Below are 21,800 nucleotides of genomic sequence, written 5' to 3' on the forward strand. Positions count from 1 at the left end.
ATGATCACACAGAAGCTCCAGGTAAACATCCTGATTCACTCTAACATTCTTGGGAAGCACAACAAGCTTCCCCAAACCTTGACCAGAGAAACAAGCCCATACCATGAGTGAATCAGGATGTTTTACTGTGCTTTCCACATACCGTGGGTCAAGTGGGTCACTACCTTTGCGTCGATACACATGTGCTCCTCTGTTAAAGGTAACACTAAACGTTGCCTCATCAGACCACAACACTGACAACCATTGCTCCTCACCCCAGTTTAGATATTTATTAGCAAAGGCAAGCCCACGAATTCTCTGGCTCTTGGTGAGAAGAGGCTTTCTCACAGGCCTGTGACTTATGTAACCAAGTTCATGGACCCTACGAGACACTGTTCTCACTGACACCTCACCAAACACTTCTGGGTTGCTCTCCTTTATTTTCCTTGCACTCACACAAGGATTAAACTCCACTGCACGTTTTAAAACATTAACAGACCTTGGGGAAGTTTTCCTAGGCCTACCAGACCACGGTTCCTTTGTGGGAACTTCACCACTGTTTTCCAACCGAAACCGCGCACACCAACAACACACTGTTGATCGTGCCACACCACCCAATTCACTAATTTCCTTTGTCTGGTGGCCTGCCTCCTTTAGAGCAATGATCTGGGATATGATTTCACTCGATAGTTCACGGGTAGGTGCCATAACAAAGTGGTGAAGGCCAAAACACTGCAGGACACTGTAAAAAATGGTGCAATTTGAGAGGGAGACGCGGCGGAGTTCCTCTCTCTCAGGCAGCCCGTGGGCGACTGAGTCGGGAACCAACCAGCGCGTCGCAAGGCCTCAGGCTACCGTGACGTCATGCTAGCACCTCAAACTTGTTGCTCAATTTTTACCCCCTGAAATGAGTGACTCTTTTTTGGCCACCCGGCGGTAGGCGCTCGATAATTTTGACGAGTACTGTAGTATATTATCCACCCTCTGTACTCTACGTACATTCCTCAGCAGTCCCATCTACACTGCTCCTACTCTTGACTTTTCAATTTCATGCCACACCATAGTCTCACATCCAAATGTTTAAGTTGGCACTAACACTCCTTCATGTATACCTCATGCAGCTGCAACACTCAAGCCTCCGTTCCTTATCAAGGCCTTCATTGCACCAGCTACTTTTCTCCCTTATGTCACACTACTTTCCACTTCTTTTGTACATTTTCCTCTCTTTTCTATCACTGTACCTAGGTATCTGAACTCTCTCACCAATTCCAGTCTCTCTCCATTCACTGTAACATCGCACTGGGTGTCACCTTCTCTCTGAATAACCATCACTTTACTCTTTTCTACATTTACTCTCAAGGCACAACACTCATGGACATCAGCAAAAAATCTGCATTAGCCTACCAAGTTCTTGTCCGGTATTTACAAGCAGTACTGCATCATCGGCATGTGACAAATTTGAGATATTCCATCTATCATCATTCATTACCAACGACATCACCCTCTCCGTTACTCGTGTATTTACTTCTCTCATCATCCCATCCACATATACATTGAACAACCATGGGAATATCACACAACCTTGTTGCATGCACACACCAATCGTGAACCATTCACTTAGATGCCCAATTACCCTTACACATGCCATCATAAAAACTCTTGACGGCACCTACCAGCATACCATCTACACCGTACATGCGCAGAACTTTCCACAATCCTTCTCTGTCCATTTTGTCGTATGCTTTCTTCAGATCCATGAATGCCATAAACACTTTAAGGTCCTTCTCACAAGCTTTCTCTGTTGTCTGTCTCACTGCAAATATTTGATCTACACATCCTCTGCCACTGCTAAAGCCACCCTGTTCATCACTCACTAGGACTTCTAATATCTCTTTTACTTTCTCTATAATAATTCTTCCATACAACTTCCAGACCGCACTTGGTAAACTTATGCCACAATAATTCTTGCACTCACTTCACACACCTTTATTTTTGTACAGGGGTACAATCACAGCCTTTTTCCACTCGGCACAGTTTCACTCATCCATGCCTTCTTGCATATTTTCAACAAGCACTTCATTCCACTCTCTCCACTACATTTAAGCATCTCTGCATACACCTCATCAACCCCCGCTGCTTTGCCATTTTTCAGCCGCTTCACAGCAGTCTTCACCTGTACGAGTGTCACGTCTGCTGGCACTGAATTCCTTCTCTGCACACCCCCAAAATCAATCATGTTTACAGCCACTCTGCTCCCTATTGCCAATCATCAGGCTTTCAAAATATTCTTTCCATCTGGTCCTTATTTCTTCCCCAAGAGTTAATAATCTACCACCTACATCCATCATACCATCACATTTCTTTCCGCTTTTACTTCTATATTTCCGCACCTCTTTCCAGAATAACTTCCTATTTTCAGAGTAGTTTGCATTCATTTTTCTTCCTATATCAATCAAAATATATATACATATATATATTTTGCTCCTTCGGTGCAGCCATGATTCTGATGACTTGAAAGATATATGAATGATTATGTCCCATTTCACTGGGCTACTTGTTATACACCTCCCCTCCTTTTATCCATTCTCTTTATTTCTGGAACTTACTTCACCTCAACATACAAGTGGATACAGTACTATTAGGCTTGGGGTGATGATGTATTTGAGGGGGACGAGGTTCCTCCTGCATAACACCTCCTTCTTTTAGTCATGTCAATGGCATACACAAAATACATGGGTATGCTACTAGTCTTACTCCCCAAACTCTAGAGATACCAAAAGGAAAGAGGTCAAAAATTTACACAAACATTTGTAAATGTAAAAAACTCAGCTTGGGTTTTGATAAGTATTTATGGCTTATGTCTCTGCCTATGAAAGCACAGTTAAGCAGTTAAGTAAGGAAGCTTGTAACCACATTCAACTCTCGTGTCCTTGCACAAAGATTCCTCTCAGCACATCACTACAGCACATCTGTTCTATCTTGATGAAGATTCCTAACATCCCTTCAGCTCAGACAATGGTCATGTAGTCGAACTTGGTGGGTTGATTGCCTAGTACCCCAGGTGATATATTCCTACCTCATGACTCAGATTCAGCAAATTTCATGTAACTGTGACTCAGTGTTCAGGTTGTGAAAGGGCACAGTTCCATCATATAAAAACAAACCAACTATAGTTAAGACTCCTAACACTTTACAGCCACATTAAGATTTACAGTCTCACCTCAGGTATGGAGCAATCATATCTTCAAACTCCTGATTTATCTTGAATTGTTTTCTTTTCCATTTAGGTATATTTCTGTCATCTTCAAACTTAAATCTGAAAATACAACAGACAATTTACTTGGCATTTTTATGTTAAATGCAATATCACTATCAGAATCATTTAACATATTGCAAATATGCTCTAAATACATACAATTTCAAATTTTAAGGAACAAAGGCACATCTACTAATTTTTAGCTTACCTAGTCAGTTCTAGAACATCTTCAAGGTAATATTCAGTGACTGGGTAGGTAAAGCCAGGGATGTGTAGCATGGGGCAGCCACCAAAATACTCAGAAAACTGCTCAGCATTCAAAGTGGCACTCATCAATACTAGCTTCATGTCTGGACGCTGAAGGAAAGAAAACGTTATCTTAACACTATAACCTTACATCTAATAATGCATGACTACTGCTGCACTTTAGTCTTTTCTTCTAACACCAGTTTCATGGGCTTATGGAAATTTCTACACCTCAAAAGGGAAAACTAAGATGGCAGAATATCAATCATCGTTTTAATCCCCCCCCCCATAAAATTATATGGTGGATATGAAGCAGAAACAAGAGAGAGAAAATAAAAATAAAAGCTACTGACCAATGCATCATACTAATGTGGTCCTAACTGGGACATATGAGATTAAATGGCCAAATTACAAACATTTATAATTAGTATGAAATATGCAAATCACACATCATGATTCAACCGTAACTGAATATTATCCAGTGGCAGTCTAGTCAAAAACTGTTGGATTGCTGATCAAAAGGACGTGTGATCAATCCAAGGTTGGGGGCTGGGAAAATTCAAGAACTTGAATTTCACTGACATCATTCTGATGACAGAATCCTAACTACCTCCACCAATGATGTTGGAGGAGGTTATGAATTCACCTATGTTTATCTGTTTGTTTGTCCATATGATGGCTCTAAAAGTTCTCAATAAATTTCAATGAAATTTTGTGGAAGGGTGGGCAATGGACAAAGAAAGAATTTATTAAATCTGGGGGTGGATCCGGATCCTATGTATCCCACACTCTGGGTCCTATGAATCCCACACAATATCTCCAAAAGTTCTCAATGAATTTCAATGAAATTTTGGGCAAGGGTGCGCCATGGGCCAAGAAAGAATTTACTAAATTTGGGGGCGGATCTAGATCCTATGTATCCCGCACAATATCTCCAAATCATCTCATTGAATTTCAATAATATTTTGTGGAGGAGTGGGCCATGGGTCAAGGAGAAACTGATTAAATTTGAGGGTGGATCTGGATCATATGTATTCCACACTGTATCTCCATGGATCCAGATACGGATCCAACTCCTTTTTAATGGCAATGGCACTGGCGGAGGAATGTGCTTTCTGAGTGCTTTCTAGTTTTATTCTTGTTACCTCTACATGATTTCATTCCGTGCAGGTGACGTTTATAGCTAGAGGGGTTACCTATAGCCATCAATTACCTCTTAACAGCTAGAAGTCCTTTTTAGGTTAAAATTGTCTGGAGGTAGGAGATGTCATGAGATTACAGTGGTTTACAAATTTTAACAGATTTCCCATATGACCTACCAAACATTACAACAGTCCTGCATGTGACAGAACTAGCATGTATTCATTATAAATGATAGGCAGCAGTGCTCAAGTGTTGACATGTTACGGGAAGTGGTGTCCTCTGCTGCATGTAGGAGGAGAACTGATGGGCTTTTGGAATGGAGTGTGTAGTCTGGTTTCAGGTTTCCTACAGCTGTCATCAGTATGATATTACAGGGCGTGAATATGGGAATTGGAGCCTCTGTGGTACAGTGGTAGAGAGTGCATTTCGTACACGGGTGGGCCAGGGTTTGCGCCCCGCCAGGGTAATAAATTTTGGGAGTGTTCACCCGGTCACGTACTGCATTGGCGGACACAAGGGGTGCTGTGGTTGAACCAGTGTTGCTTACTGTAAAGTATGCTTGCACCCAGTCGGCTTGCATGGGCAGATTACACTTGGTTCACAGACTACACACACACATCCAAAGCCACTCCAACACTACAATTACACTTACAAGCACTTCTCACCCTACATACAATCTCTACCAGACAGCCTAAGCCACTTGGTAGAGATACATTGGCTGTATCGTCCCGACTTTGGTCGGGACAGGCCGGTCCTGCAGTAGATACTCAAAACGGCTGATGATGATGATGATGATAAAATAGGATTTACTACCACCACCCTTTTTAATAGTCATGTCCAGTTAGGTCCATTCACATCATACATATTCAGCTGAAATGAACCTGATCAATTCAGGTCATCACATCCACTCAGATTAGTTTATATTCATTCTAGTTATTCTATATGGTATCTATGTACGTCTACTTAGGTCCATTCAGATCAGTTCAGGCATTTCATATCCGGTCATGCTTAAACAGGTCAGTTCTGGAGGAGTAGACTGTAGTACTAGTCGAGCAGGGCAGTACTCCCACGGCAGATGGAAAGCTGATGACAGGGAGAGCTGGAGCTCCCATTTCATCAGCCCTCGGGACTAGGTCCCGACCATCCCCCTTTGCTGAACTTTTTTAGTGTCTCAGTAACATACAGAGTAGGCCAGCATGCTCTCCAATACAAGTTTCTCTAACTATCAACACCAAACTACATGCACAGTACACACTACACTTCATACTCAAAATTCAACCACAATGGCATCATTTAACCAAGCCTCAGAGTCCCCAGGGGGGGGCGGGGGGACCATAAATGCCCCCATCTTCCGCCCCTCTCCCGGTGACGACTCTAGCTGCCTGGAATCACTGTCTGACTCTCTTCTTCTTCATTTCTGCAACATTCGCGGCCTTTCCTCTAACTTTCGCTCTGTTGAGCACCACCTCTCCTCCTCTAAACCTCACCTTCTTTTTCTAACGGAGACTCAGCTGTCTGAGGCAACTGACAGCAAACCCTTTTCTGTATCCTCCTACTTTCTCTACACTCATTTCAAAGCCAAAGGTGGATGTTGCGTATGTGTACGCAACAACCTATCTTGTTCTCGTGTTCCTGAACTCGATTCTTCTGAATTCTCTACACTCTGGCTTCGGCTCTCTTGTCATTCTCTGACTAAATATATCTGTGCTGTTTACTTATCTCCTAATTCTACCCACTATCAAAAATTCTTTGACTATCTTACTTCTTCAATGGAACAAATTCTATCCATTTCTCCTTTCTCCGAAATCTCCATTCTAGGAGATTTCAATGTTCACCACCACCTTTGGCTCTCCTCTCCTTTCACTGATCCACCTGGTGAACTAGCCTACACCTTTTCTATCCTTAATGACCTAGAGCAGCTTGTACAGCACCCTACCTGTATCCCTGACCGCCTTGGAGAGAGCTCCAACATACAGTACTTGACCTCTTCCTCACAACTAATCCTTCTGCTTACACTGTTAATCTTTTCTCTCCGTTGGGCTCCTCAGATCACAACCTTATCGCCTTAACCTGTCCTATCGCTCCGGTACGGCCTGTGGACCCTCCAAAGAAACGTCATCTGTGGCACTTTGGAGCTGTGGATTGGGAGGCCCTCAGGCAGTACTTCTTTGATTTTCCCTGGAATGATTATTGCTTCCATGACTGGGAGCCATCTGAGTGTGCCTTGCGCATTACCGAGGTTATTCTCTCGGGCATGGAAGCATACATTCCTTTTTCATATCCTCTGACTAATGCAAGGTAGCCTTGGTTTAATCATGCTTGTTCTAATGCTGTCCTTAGGGTAGGGGGGGTTTTCAAGAATACTCCCCCAGTATCCCTGCTTGTCGTAAAAGGCAACTAAAAGGGTTGGCGGAGGGTTAGTGCCCCTCCCTGGAAAACAACTACCAAAAAAAACAAACAATAGGCCTCGGACAAGGACTGACCAAACGTTGTCAACCAAGGACCGGACAAAGGACATGGTTATCGGAACGTGGAATGTAAGGGGAACGAATGATGAGGTAAAAGAGAGAGAGATTGTCCAGGTGCTTGAGGGTGCGAAAGCGGATGTATGTGGAATAACTGAAACAAAATGGAGAGGAGAAAGTGTGAGAGAATGGGAGTATGGATGGGGTATATGTGCAGGAGTAGGTGAGAATGAGAGGGCAAAGGAAGGAGTATGTACAGTTGTGAGTAAAAGATGGAAGAAGAGCATAAGACAGTATGGATCAGTTGGGTCAAGGATTGTGTGGGTAAAGTTAAAAGTTGGAATACAAATATGGGCAATTGTGTGTGTGTATGCGCCAATGCAAGATCGTGCTAGAATAGTGAGAGAAGAGTTCTGGACAAATGTAGAAGTGTGCATGGAAAAGTTTGGAAGGAATGAGAGAGTGTTTTTGATCGGTGATATGAATGGTAAAGTAGGGAATGTGAAGGTCGATGGAATACTTGGTGAGTGGGGTGTGCATGCTGAGACAGATGAGAATGGGAGTGTGTTAGTGGACATTTGTGCTGGGAGGGGGTTGGTGATAGCCAATACCCTCTTCAGGCATAAAATGATCCACAGGTATACATGGCAAGTGATGAGAAGGGTGGGTGGTGAACTGAATGAAAGGAAGGCAATGACTGATTATGTGTGTGTGGATGAAAGGATGCGAAGATGTGTAATGGATGCAAGAGCTTATAGAGGCTGGGGGAGTGGACTTTCTGACCACTACTTGGTGGTGGCCAGAATTAGAATTCAAGTAAGATGGAGGAATAGAAGAAGGGAAAGACGAGAGGAAGGAGTAGTTGCAAGGAGAGTGGAAAGGTTACAAGAGGATGAGAAAAAGGCAGAGTATAAGAGAGAAGTGGAGGAACGATTGGGCAACTATGAATTGGAGCAGATGGGAGACGTGGAAGGTGTGTGTAGGATATTTACAGAAGAAATATGTGCAGCATGTGAGGTGGTGTGTGGAAGGAAGATAAGACGGAGGGGGGTGCAAGGAACAGCGTGGTGGACTGAAGAGGTGAGACAGGCTGTGGCACAAAAGAAGAAAGCATACAATGAATGGATGAGAAATAGGGACGTGGAAGAAATTGAGAGGCGGAAGAGAGAGTTATATGTAGAAAGAAAGAGAGAGGTGAAAAGATTAGTAAGAGAGAGTAAGAAGAGAGTGGATGAGGAATTTGGAAGGAATTTGAGTGTAAAGTGGAGGGACTGTAAGAAAATGTTCTGGAAAGAGGTGAAAAGAGTAAGACAGGGTGGAAGTGAAGTTAGCAGGGGGGTGAAAGATAAAAATGGTAGATTACTATTGGAGAAGGGAGAAAAAGTGAGCAGAAGGAGAGAACACTTTAAGGAATTGTTGAACATAGAGGATGGAAGTGATGCGAGTATAAGTGGCTGGGGAATGGCTGTGAGAAGGAGGGAGGTGAGAAGACAGGAAGAAATCAGTAGGATAGAAGTTGTGGAAGCAATGAAGAAAGTTAAATTGGGGAAAGCCCCAGGAATTGATGGAGTGTGTGGTGAAATGCTGAAGCATGGGGGAGAGATAGTAGTAGAATGGATGTGGAAGATGTGCAGATTGGCCTGGGAGGAAGGTACAGTCCCGGAGGATTGGAAGTCAGGTATAATTATTCCCTTGTGCAAGGGAAAAGGGGAAAAAGAAGTGTGTGGTAATCATAGGGGCATTTGTCTTCTTAGTATAATAGGAAAAGTGTATGGTAGGATACTTATTGACAGAGTTAGAGAAAGAACAGAGAAATTAGCTGGAGAAGAACAGGGAGGCTTTAGGAAGGGAAGAGGTTGTGTAGATCAGATATTCATTCTTAGATCTTTACTGGAAAAGTTTCTAGAGAAGGGAAAGAAGTTGTATGCGGCTTTCATGGATTTGGAGAAAGCATATGACAGGGTGGATACACAAGGATTGTGGAAAGTGTTAAGAATATATGGAGTAGATGGGAAGTTGTTGAATGCTGTGAAGAGTATGTACGATGGTGCGAAGGCTGCAGTGCGTGTGGATGGTGAACTAAGTGAATTTTTCTCTTTGAAAGTTGGGTTGAAACAGGAATGTGTCATGTCTCCATGGTTGTTCAATCTGTACATGGATGGGGTAATAAAAGAGGCACAAGGTAGGGTAGTGGATGTTGGAGTGGCCCTGGTGAGAGAGGATAGTGTTTGGAAACTCCCTGTACTGTAGTTTGCAGTTGATACTGTGTTGTTGAGTGAAGACGAAGGGGAGCTGCAAGGCTTGGTGGATGAGTTTGGGAGAGTGTGTAAGAAACAGAATCTAAAGGTGAATGTAGGGAAGAGTAAAGTGATGGTATTTGAGAGAGGTGAAGTCAGTGAATGTACAGCGAGGTTGGATGGTGAGGAATTGGAAAATGTGAGTTCGTTTAAGTGCTTGGGTAGTGTGATGAGTAAGGATGGAGGTTTGGAGGGTGAAGTGCTTGAAAGGGTACAGCAGGGAAGAAAGGTTGCTGGTTCTTTGAAAGCAGTGATAAGAAACAGGGAAGTGAGCATGGAAGTGAAAAAGTTACTACATGACAGTATTGTGATACCAACTCTATCATACGGAAGTGAAGCTTGGATGTTGTTGGAAGGACACAAGTCAAGAGTGAGAGCAGTGGAAATGAGTTATTTAAGAGGAGCCTGTGGAGTCACATGGAGAGACAGGCTGACGAATGAGGATATAAAGGAGCGTTGTGGTGTGGATGTGGATGTGATAGGAAGCATTATGAGGAACACACTGAGGTGGTTTGGCCATGTGGAGAGGATGGAGGGTGAGAGACTGACGAAGAGAGTGTATGTGAGTGAGGTGGAGGGGGGAAGAGGGAGGGGGAGGCCAAGGATGAGATGGAGGGATGGGGTGGAGAGGTATATGAGAGAGGGGGGTGTGAGTTGGCAGCAGGGCAGTGAAATGGCAGGGGACAGGGCGACTTGGAGGCGATTTGTTTGTGGCCACCCTTACGGGATTGAGGCGTCTGGCAATAGATAGATAGATAACAGATGTTTATTTAATTGTCATGGGACTGTCTGATGGTGGGATTGTATATAATGCTGCTGCTCCTTCTCTACCATGTTTGAATACGAGTTGAAGAGAGCATTCTCCAGTGACCCCTGACTGGGCACAAGCGAGACAGGCACTGGTTAAAGCTTAGGTTAGCTTCTTTTACAGCTGTTAGGCCATTTAGACTGCTATAAACTTGTTTCTGAACTCATTCGGGTGAGTTTAGGACATGGTTGGGGGGGAAACCCAAGGCTGAAAAATGCGTCCCTATAATTTACCTGTTAAGTCTACCCCATGACAAAATACCCTACCTCGCGATGCATTTCTACTTAACCAATTGCATCGTCAAACTAGGGTTTGCTTGTACCTGCCCTCGCATGAAACAGTTAAGTAGCCAAACTCCAGTTATAATTTGTTAAGTGCTATAACTATTAAAAAAAGACATTAAGGTCTTCACTTCCATGATGTATGTTTTTTACTGTATTCTCGCTACACCCTGATAGATTTATTCAGCCAAGAAACTTTCTGAATTAGATGGGACAGATACAGCCTTAAATAAGTACTTCATATGCAGATTTCTTTCTTAGGTACAAACAACCTGTTGGTAGCATGAGTATATTACAAAATGCATTTTTAAAAATTACAGGTTAAGAACTTAATATCAGCTAAATGCCAGAGTAAAATACTAAAATCAGTTAAAATAAAAAGTACATAGTTCTGAAATCTCAAAGAAGATTACCTTGGTAATACAACTGTATTCAATGGTGTTGTATATAATAACTCCCTTCATCAGCCTTTCAGGTCTGACAACGGTTGACTCTACAGTAAATTACAGCTCTATACTTTGACTTCCATACAGTTGTGCTAGACACATGCCAAAAGTTGACTAACTCAATCTAATAATACTTACAACTTTGACAAGGTCTTTGCCAATACATATGAGGAAGTCTGACAACATATCTCTCTCGTGTATCTCATCTAAAATGAGATGGGAGACCTCCTGGAGTAGTGGGTCACTCTGCAGCCACTGCAACACAATTCCAGTGGTGCAGTACAATACTGAACCCTCAGTACGTGGCATCACTCTGCAAAATCATTCAGCAGTCACTAGTACTGTACTGCAACAATACTGTCAGTTTTTTTTTTTTTTTTTTTTTTAATCCCGTGTCCCCTTTTTTCGATAAGGGATAAGGTGTTGCCCTAGGGTAGAAGATTTAGGTTTGAAGCGTGTAGCACTTTATGATCGGATGCCCTTCCTGACGTCTACCAATGACCCTAAAGTGGAATCAAACCTCTGACCCTTCACCCAGAGAGGAGGGCTCTAACCTACTGAATCATGGCTGCTCATCAAAACAAATAAAATAGGTAAAATAAAAATAAGCATATAAATGAATAAAAAGGCTACAGTAAAAAATCATGTACTGTACTGTGCAGTTGCCCCAAGAAGTAACGGCAAAGTATCCAGACGAATTCGGTCAGCGATACTGCACACACTCTTATATGTGTTCACACAATGAAACCTATAACGCAAAATTGCTACAAAAACAGTAAGTAAATGCCACTTTATTTTTTAATGCATGGAAGAAGGAACAAATGGCTAGGAGCCCGCAAAATGTTGCCTCTAAGAAAAAACAAAAACAAGTTAGAGGAGAGCCAAATTCAAGATCCGTTCAATTTGAGATGCATGGACATACCGCGTTCGAAAGACTGGAGATCACAGGCAGTGGGAAATAGTTCCAGAGTTGACCTGTTGCATACGTGAAGGAATGGGGGTAACGTTAACTCTTGCATTAGAGTTGGATAGAAAAGGGATTAGAGTTTGTTGCTAGATGGGTGCTATGCACCCGCCATAGTGGTGGAGGGATACAAGCAGACAGTTCAGGCAGTGGTCAATGAAACAGCAACAGAAAAGAGATAAAGATGCAACAGTGTGATGAAGTGAAAGAGGTTGAAGTGAGCCAGTATGGGAAGGAAAGTTAATGAGACAAAAAGCCTCTGACTCCACCTCGTTGAGAAAAGCTGTATGTGGGAAGCCTCCCCACATGAGAGTTGTACTCTACACAGGAGTGAATAAAACCTGTGTATAAAGTCAATAACTAGGCAGGAGTAAAGAAGGCATGGAGTTGGCTTAGCACACCTAATCTCTTGGACACAGATTTTACAAGAAAGGTTATATGATCTTTGCAAGATAAATCCCAAGAGAATGAAACCCCATGTAAGTTTAAAGATGAAGCCAGATTGAGTTGAATATCGTTAAAAATTTGAAGGTACTCCTGCTGAAGATTTTGTCAGGTTGACAGATGCAAGAACTGAGTTTTTGATGCATTAAAAACAAGATTAATATTACCCCAATCAGAGATACGAGTCAAGTCAGACAATAAGTATGCCATAGCCTCATCCCTTGTTTGCTGAAGTAACTGCTGGGATGGATGCAGCAGAAAGCAAATGGAAAGGTGAAGGGTGGAGTCATCAACATATGCGTGGATAGGGTTAGATGCACAGCACAGATGGTTTTTGATGAATAAACGGAAGAGAGGTGGTGATAGGAGAGAGCCCTGAGGAACACCACTATTGAACGCACTATGAGAAGAACGGTGACTGTCTACAACAGCAGCTATAGAACGACCAGAGAGGAAGCTAGAGATGAAGGCACTGATAGAAGGATAGAAACTGTAAGAGGGAAGTCTGGAAATTAAAGATTTATGCCAGACTAGATCAAAAGCCTTTGAGATGTCAAGTGCAATGGCAAAGCTTTCACCAAAGTCCCAAAAGGAGGATGACCAGGAGTCTGAAATGTAGGTGAGAAGATCGCCAGTGGAGTGTCCCTGATGGAACCCATACTGACAATCAGAAAGATGGTTGTGACAGGAAAGGTCCTTAACAATTTTTTTGTTATGAATAGACTTGAAAACTTTTGAAAAATACGATATTAAAGTATCTGGGAAATAGTTAGAGGGATGGTCACCCCTTTTTGGGTCAGGCTGAAAAAGAGAAACTTCCAGCAAGATGGAAAGATACAAGTTGATAGACAAAGACAAGCGTTTACCTGTTCAGGGTTTAAGCACAAAAGCACAGTTCTTGAGGACAACAGGAGGGACCTCATCAGGCCCATATGCCATCTTAGTATTAAGGCCAGTCTATCTATCTATCTATCTGCCAGACGCCTTAATCCCGTAAGGGGTGGCCACAAACAAATCGCCTCCATGTCGCCCTGTCCCCCGGCAAGTCACTGCTCTGCTCCCAGGTCACACCTCCCTCTCTCATATACCTCTCCACTCCATCCCTCCATCTCATCCTTGGCCTCCCCCTCCCTCTCCCCCCCTCCAACTCACTCACATACACTCTCCTCATCAGTCTCTCATTCTCTATCCTCTCCACATGGCCAAACCACTTCAATGTATTTCTCCCGTAGGCATAATATGTTATAACACAATACTATATGTAACTACGGTATGTAACTGTATGGCTATAGGTAACAATATGTAAAACAGGTGGTTATGTCTGTGTTCTCCAAGAAGAGTTAGAGAACATATCCCCTTGCCTAGATGAATCAAGAATGCCAAAGACCTCTGATCATGCGCTGGAAATATGATCGACGCACACACACACACGCACAAATGTATGCACACATAGGCCCACACAGTTTAGCCGGAAGCCAGAGGGAGATATAAGACCGATATCACATGTAGGAAAGTTAGCAGGACAGGAGAGAAGAGCTAGACAAGGAGAGAGCAATAGGGAGTAGAAGAGTGAGAGTAAATTAGGAGGACATCAGCTAGCATAAACTGCTACTAACCTTACGCTACACGGGTCACGCCAAGCTCTTAGCTTTTATTCAAGTAACTGTCTCATATTAAACTCCACTGACTCAAATTTACCTACAGCGGGGCCCCTTGGATAGCGACCATATTAGTCCGCCAAAATGGCTGCAATATCCATGAAATCACTATCTGAGAGGCTAACTAAAAAATTAATATGGTCCAAGACTCCTTCAGCTATAACCATAATTTCCTCCATTAACTATTAACATCACATCAAATTTCTTCAGTAATAAGATAATCGTATACTACATATTCAAAGAGGATTAACAAACTTACTTTTAATTCACTTTGAGTGCTACTTACTGATGAATATATTGTTATCAATTGTAGTTGGCCAGGGAGGAAGGTAGAGTCCTGGAGGATTGGAAGTCAGGTATAATTATTCCCTTGTACAAGGGAAAAGGGGAAAAAGAAGTGTGTGGTAATCATAGGGGCATTTGTCTTCTTAGTGTAATAGCAGCATTACATGATGTTACATGCTTCCTCTTGAAACTTTTAGTCTTCCCAGAGGATCCATTTGCATTAAGAGCCATGGTAATGAGAAATTACTTTTGAAATACTGTACAAAAAAAAAAAAGTCATTGACCTTGTTGATGGCACGAATGCTCATGTGTTTAAAGAAAGGGACCCTTGTTGTGACCTAGAGTGATCTGAGACCAAACAAATGACAGTCACTTTCCACTATGCTTGTGAAAACGGTTTTAGAATTAGTTTAAACATATTAAAATTCTGTCCGAATTAACCAAAACCTGGACTAATGGGGTCCGAACCAATGAGGTTCTACTGTACAGTACATACCCCTCCCCACAAAAATACCTAACTCAAAGATAAACGACCACCCCAAATGGGATTATGGCATCTGGCTATAGATAGATAGATAGATTTACTGTATAACTATCTCCTCCAAGCTTTAAAATTTTCATGAGTGAAATCACAAATAAAATAATATTATATTTGCCAACAGCCAAAACAAAATCAACAAATAATCTTTTCTTGGGTTAAGAATTTTCTGAAAGTTGTCTGCCATTAGCCACAGTAAACTCAGTTACAATAACTGAACATTCATTTCTTGAGGAATGAAGATATTAAATGGATATACTTTATTAAAACTTCTGCTGGGCATGAGATCACCCACCCCAAAAACAGACTCTGCCATTTGTCAAACAATTAATGAATATACCCTTTGAAAGTACGTTCAGTACAGAAGTGGCATCCTCATAACCAGATAACAGATCTGTTACAGAAATGTCGGTTAGGTCCCTCCCTATCCCCTGAATGGATGATGATGGCTTGTAGGAGAATGTGCAACTTCTCTGTACACTTGGCATATTTGTTCACTGACTGACTGTGTAATATAAGTGAAACAATGCATTATTTATATTCACATTTCATATTATCATGCTATTAGAGTTGAAACCTCTCTAATAAATATTACTTCAGTTATAAAGATTAAAGCAAGTCCTGAGATAAATGGCTGTAACAGAATTGTAGAGCAGGCAACTGGTGTAACCACAACTGCAGGACTAATATAAGCACAGGTTGGTAGGATGGAGGTGGATCATCAACCTGGCTGCATGCATACATACTGGGAACTAATAAAATCAGAAGTCCCAGCTGTAATCTCCCAACTTACTGTGTTACAAGAGCTATGAGAATGCATGCAATGTAAGTGCAGTGTGGTGGGTTACTATGTCTATCAAGCATGAAAAAAATGTAATTGTATTCATTCTCTCCTATTCCCAGGGATAATGACAATGCATAATGATATCTGTAATGGAGAACACTTGAAAAGATTTATGATCTGATACATCTTACATGGGTTATTTTACCTGGTTTTGCTGATCTAGTACAGCATATCAAAATTCCATACCTATTCTTTATGCTGTATCCACAGTACATAATCCAAACTTCCACTGCTGTACAGTTACATATATGCACATAATGACTCTTCTTAAACAGTTACATACTGAAATTTAATACTAATGACACTTACGATTCTAAGCGAATCTGGTAACCAATGCTTTTGCCCAGCTTCTCCCCACGCTCATCAGCCACACGCTGTGCTACAGAGATGGCTGATATACGCCTAGGCTGTGTACAAACTACGCGACATGTAGATCCCCTTCCATCGGCTATGGCATTTTCCAGAATAAACTGTGCAACTTGAGTAGTCTTTCCACAACCTAAAGAAATTTGAAGATATTAGTAATGAAGTACAGTAGTGTAGCTTCAACAGGATAATGAGTCATAAAACTTATTAGGTTTCATTTCTTTGGTGTCTACAACACTGGAGAAAATGTGAAAAGGACAGTAAGATATTTAAAACATTCATGGATATGGAAAATGTGAACAACAATGTGACTGGAGAAGAATTACTGAGTGTTTTAAGATGAATGGGGTAGATGGAAAACTGATGATGATGTGAAGTTTTTATAATACAGTAGTAGTAGTAAAGTATGTGCAGTGCAGAAGTAAATGGATACCTAAGTGAGGGATTAAATATCAACACCAGAATGAAACACTGGACTTATGATTGCTCCGCGGCTGCTCATTGCATCATCAATATCGTATTGTGAGTACAGTAAAAGTCTTTCAAGCTGACCACCAATCATCTGAATATCCCAATGCAGAGAGAGCCCAATTATCCAGGCTATGTGGTGTGAGGTTTTACTGTACAGACAGGGGATGATAGTTTGAAAGATGACCTGTGGCATTCATGAAGGACTGGGAGTTAACTTTTGTATTAGAGAGCTGGACAGAAAAGGGATTAGAGTTGATGCCAGACATGTGCTATGTACCTGCTGGATGCAAGCAGACAGTTCAGAGAGCTGATCACTGAAGTAGCAATACAAAATAAAAATTCAACAGTGTGGCAAAGAGACACAGACTGAAGGGAGTTAGTACATGGAGGGAAGTTAGTAATGTGAAAAAACTTTAACTCCATCTTCTTGAGAAAAGCTGTATGTGGGGAGCCTCCACACATATGAGAGTTGTGCTCATCACAGGTGTGAATATGATCCCTGCATAAAGTCAACAACTGTGCTGGGGTAAAGAAGGTAAGGAGTCGACTCAGCACACCTAATCTCTTGGAAGCAAAGTTTACAAGTCTTAATATGATCTTTCCATGAAAACAGTCCAAGAGAAATAAACCCTAAGTATATTCAAAGATGATGCCGGATTGAGTTGGATATTGTTAGAAAGTAAAGGATACTCCTGAAGAAGGTTCTGATGAGACCCAAGGTGTGAGAACTGATTTTTTTTTTTTTTTTTTAATAACAAGATTACTTTTATCGCAATTAGAGATATAGGCCACATCAGCCAGTAGGTGTGCCATAGCCTCATTTTGTATTTGTTGAAGTAACTGCTGAGATGGACGTGGGTGGGACTGCTCTGACTGTGTGGATTACAATAATAGGGAGGTGATCTGCTTGAAGGTCCTGTACTACTTTCTAGGTGGTGTGAATGGCAAGTGCAAGGGTGTGTAACATGAGTGGCAAGTGCAGGGGTGTGTAACTTGAGTGGCAAGTGCAGGGGTGTGTAACATGAGTGGCAAGTGCAGGGGCGTATAACTTGAGTGGCAAGTGCAGGGGTGTAAAATATGAGGTCAATGGATGAAACTGCTTGATCTGCTCTTTGTGCCAGAGTAACTAACAACTTAGAAGAACTTACCAGTTTCACCACTGATGACTACAACTTGGTTTCTCTCAATTGTATCCACTATTTCCTCCCTCATCTTGTATGAAGGAAGCTTTTTGCGTACTTGCAACATCTGCTTGTACCTGTTGATAAATATTCCGGTATATAAATACTGTGATATAATAATAATAATAATAATAATAATAATAATAATAATAATAACAATAATAACAATAATAATAATCTGTCCATCCATCCATTCATCTATCATCCAACCCTATGTTACCCCAAGAGAAGCGCAGGAGCCTGGGGCTAGGCAAGTTGGTCCTGACATTTAAGATGAGTGAATAATAATAATAATAATAATAATAATAATAATAATAATAATAATAATAATTTTACTCTCATCTTAAATGTCAAGACTAACTTGCCAAGCCCTGGGCTCCTACGTTCTCATGGGACAACACTGGATTGGATGATGGATGGATGGATAATAATACAGTAATAATCATCATCATCATCATCTATCCATCCACCATCCAATCCTATGTCGTCCCATGAGGAGTGCAGGAGCCCGGGGCTAGGCAAGTTGGTCCTGACATTTAAGAGAAGAGTGAATAATAATAATAATAATAATAATAATAATAATAAAAATAATAATAATAATAATAATAACAATACTACTACTAATGATAATAATAATAATTTTACTCTCATCTTAAATGTCAAGACCAACTTGCCTAGCCCTGGGTTCCTACGCTCTTACGGGACAACACTGGATTGGATGATGGATGGATGGATAATAATACAGTAATAATCATCATCATCATCATCAACACCATCATCATCCATCCATCTACCATCCAATCCTATGTTACCCCATGAGGTGCATTGGAGCCCAGGGCTAGGCAAGTTGGTCCTGACATTTAAAATGAGAGTGACCAGCCTCACTCATTCCTGAGTGGCATTATGTGAGCAATAAACCCCAACCACCCCTTGGATATAAGACAATAACAGTACTAATAATAATAACAATAATAATGATAATAATAATGATAATAATAATAATAATAATAAAAATCTATCTATCTATATACCTATGCTGCTTCCCCCAAGGAAAGGGAGGCAGCCGAGACACGACGACACACTCCCCATTTACTCATCCATTCATATCTTAGCCCCAAAGGGGAGAACGGACAGATCCTCACCGCACCACACCGCACAAGGGTCAACTGTGCAGTACAATCAGTGACATCTGCAGCAGGGACCGACAGCAGAGCTGGTTTACCCCTGCCACATCATAATAGACCCATCCCCTTACCCGCACCTGACCTGACTAGCTGATCAGACCAAATGCAGGAGAATATCCCCTCAGGGCTGCGTCATCATTTATTCATTCACAATTTCTCTCCATTTATTTCTGTCACGCACAGCCACTCTTCCTTGCTCAACAGACATCCCTCTTGCATCCAGCGCTCTCTTCACACTGTCCATCCATCCTATTTGTGGCCTCCCTCTCAGTCTTACACCTCTCACATCAGATCTAGTTATCTTTTTCACCAATCGCTCATTATCCATTCTCTCCATATGCCCAAACCATCGCAACACCCTCTGCTCAACTCTACCAGCCACCTCCTGAACAACTCCAGTTCTCCTTCGCACTTCATCATTTCACACTCAATCCATATGCGTCACTCCACACATACTCCTCAGACACTTCATCTCCATTACATTCAAACTTTTCCTCTCTGCTACACCCATATTCCATGTTTCAGCCCCATATAACACAGTCGGTACCACAACACCCTCATACAGCCTTCTCTTTACATCAATTCTAAGCGAATGACATCTAAACACCTTTTTCATTCCTCCCAGCACCTTACCCACATCATTCATTCTAAACTTTACTTCTGCATCTATTCTTCCATCCACAGCAACATGTGACCCTAAATATTTAAAACACTCTACCTCCTCAAGCAACTCACCATTCAAAACTATATTCATCCTCCTACCATCTACCAATCTCGTACACTTCATCACTTTACTCTTATTCTCATTTACTTTCAATTTCCTCCTTTCACACACCCTTCCAAACTCCTCTACCAACTGTCTCAATCTCTCCTCTGAATCAGCCACCAGTGCAGTATCATCTGCAAACAGCAGCTGCTTCAGATTCCACTCTCCACCATCAACATTCACCAGACTCAGACCTCCACCTAAAACTCTTGCATTCACCTCCCGTACAACACCATCCATATAAATATTAAACAGCCAAGGCGACATCACACATCCCTGTCACAGCCCCACTCTCACGGGAAACCAATCACTCACAGCATTTCCCACTCTTACACATGCTCTACTATTTACATAAAAACTTTTCACCCCTTTTAGTAACCTACCATCAAGTCCATACAATCTTAAAACAGTCCACAAAGACTCCCTATCAATTCTATCATACGCTTTCTCTAAATCCATGAATGCCCAAAACACATCCTTGCCTTTCGCTATACACTTTTCACACACTTGTCTCACAGCAAACACCTGATCCATGCATCCCCTCCCTCTCCTAAAGCCACACTGCTCATCACCAATCACTCCCTCTGTACCCTCTCTAACTCTCATAATTAACACTCTACCATACACCTTACCTACAACACTCAACAGACTTATACCCCTAAAGCTAGTACATTCATAATTATCACCCTTGCCTTTATACAACGGGACCACACAAGCACTTGCCCAGTCAACTGGCACAATACCTTTCACAAAGCACACATTCAACAATCTTGCTAACCAGTCAACAATAGTCACTCCACCACCCTTCAGGCATTCCATAGCACACCCATCCATACCTGCAGCTTTCCCTGTTTTCATCTCCTTTACTGCCTTCTCCACTTCCTCCTTCGTGATCAAAGAATCATTCAACTCTCCCAACACATTTATTCCTTGTACCCTTCCATTCACCACAATCTCAGCCATCCTTTCCTCCTCTACATTTAACAATCTTTCAAAATACTTTGCCCATCTCTTCCTTACTGCATCCATCTCAATTAACATCCTTCCATCCTCTGCTTTTACTCGTTCTTCCTTTCCAGAATCTCCCTTTCGCACCCTTTTAACCTCCTTCCAAAACATTTTCTTATTCTGTTGAAAATTCTCAGTCAGCCACCTACCCCACCCCTCATCTGCTGCCACTTTAGCATCAAACACAGCCTTTCTCGCCCTATTACTCTTTAACTTACACCTCTCATATGACACCTCATCCTTCCTCTGCAGCCACACTTCATATGCACGTCTCTTCTCAGCCACAGCCATACTTATTTCCTCGCACCACCATTCACTTCCTTTTCTTACACCACCACCCACACGTCTCACACCACACACCTCTTCTGCATGCCCCACCACAGCACTCCTAAACAACTGCCATTCCTCCTCCACACTGCCATTTTCCTGATCTTTCACTGCACTCCACTCATCTTTCAATTTCTCCTGATACTCTATCATTTTCTCTCTTTTATCCAACTCACTCACTTTCAAAACCTCCCTGTTACACCTAACCCTCCTAGCTCTCACCCATCTCTTACCTACTCTTAACTTTCCCTCCACCAGGTAGTGGTCAGACATACCTCCACCCTCCCCTCTCAGAACTCTCACATCCAACAATCTTCCTATTACATTCCTAGACACAACCACATTGTCCATCAACAACCATTCCACCCTCCTGTCTCACCCATGTATACTTATAAATATCTTTCTTCTCGAACAGCGTATTTCCAATCACCATCTCTCGCTCAACACACATCCCTATCATACGTTCCCCATTTTCATTTCTTCCAGGCACACCATGCATACCAACTACACCTTCAACTGCTACATTTCCCACTCTAGCATTCAGATCTCCCATCATTACCACATTCACATTCGCTCCAAAACTCTGCACACTCATCAACATCATTCCAGAAAGAGTCCCTCTCTTCTTCATCCCTTTCACTACCAGGCCCATATGTACTCACAAACACCCACAACTCATGTTCAAATTTCGCTTTTACCCACATCAGTCTCGATGACACCTTCCATTCAGTCACACACTGCTGTACTTCCGGACTCACTAACAAGGCCACACCTTCCCTTGCCCTTCCTCTATCAACACCTGACAATCTTCCATTCACACTTCCAAACTCACCCTTCCCTTTC

At 42.0% G+C, this 21,800-nt stretch overlaps 1 protein-coding gene across 1 annotated transcript in view; it reads right to left on the reverse strand.

The window, feature by feature from the left end:
• LOC145404724 (ATP-dependent DNA/RNA helicase DHX36-like) overlaps positions 1–21,800 on the reverse strand; it is a 103,988-nt gene that overhangs the window by 58,283 nt on the left and 23,905 nt on the right. The window contains exons 7-11 of the mRNA XM_080276275.1: positions 17,640–17,749; positions 15,964–16,153; positions 11,060–11,234; positions 3,444–3,592; positions 3,200–3,295 (exon numbers count right to left, since the gene is read on the reverse strand). Coding sequence (XP_080132401.1) covers positions 3,200–3,295; positions 3,444–3,592; positions 11,060–11,234; positions 15,964–16,153; positions 17,640–17,749 — 720 coding nt within the window. The remainder of the gene's footprint in view (positions 1–3,199; positions 3,296–3,443; positions 3,593–11,059; positions 11,235–15,963; positions 16,154–17,639; positions 17,750–21,800) is intronic.

This window comes from Coenobita brevimanus, chromosome 64 (assembly GCF_032717465.1).
Source record: "Coenobita brevimanus isolate Jiangsu-jjx chromosome 64, ASM3271746v2, whole genome shotgun sequence".
NCBI classification, from domain to species: domain Eukaryota; kingdom Metazoa; phylum Arthropoda; class Malacostraca; order Decapoda; family Coenobitidae; genus Coenobita; species Coenobita brevimanus.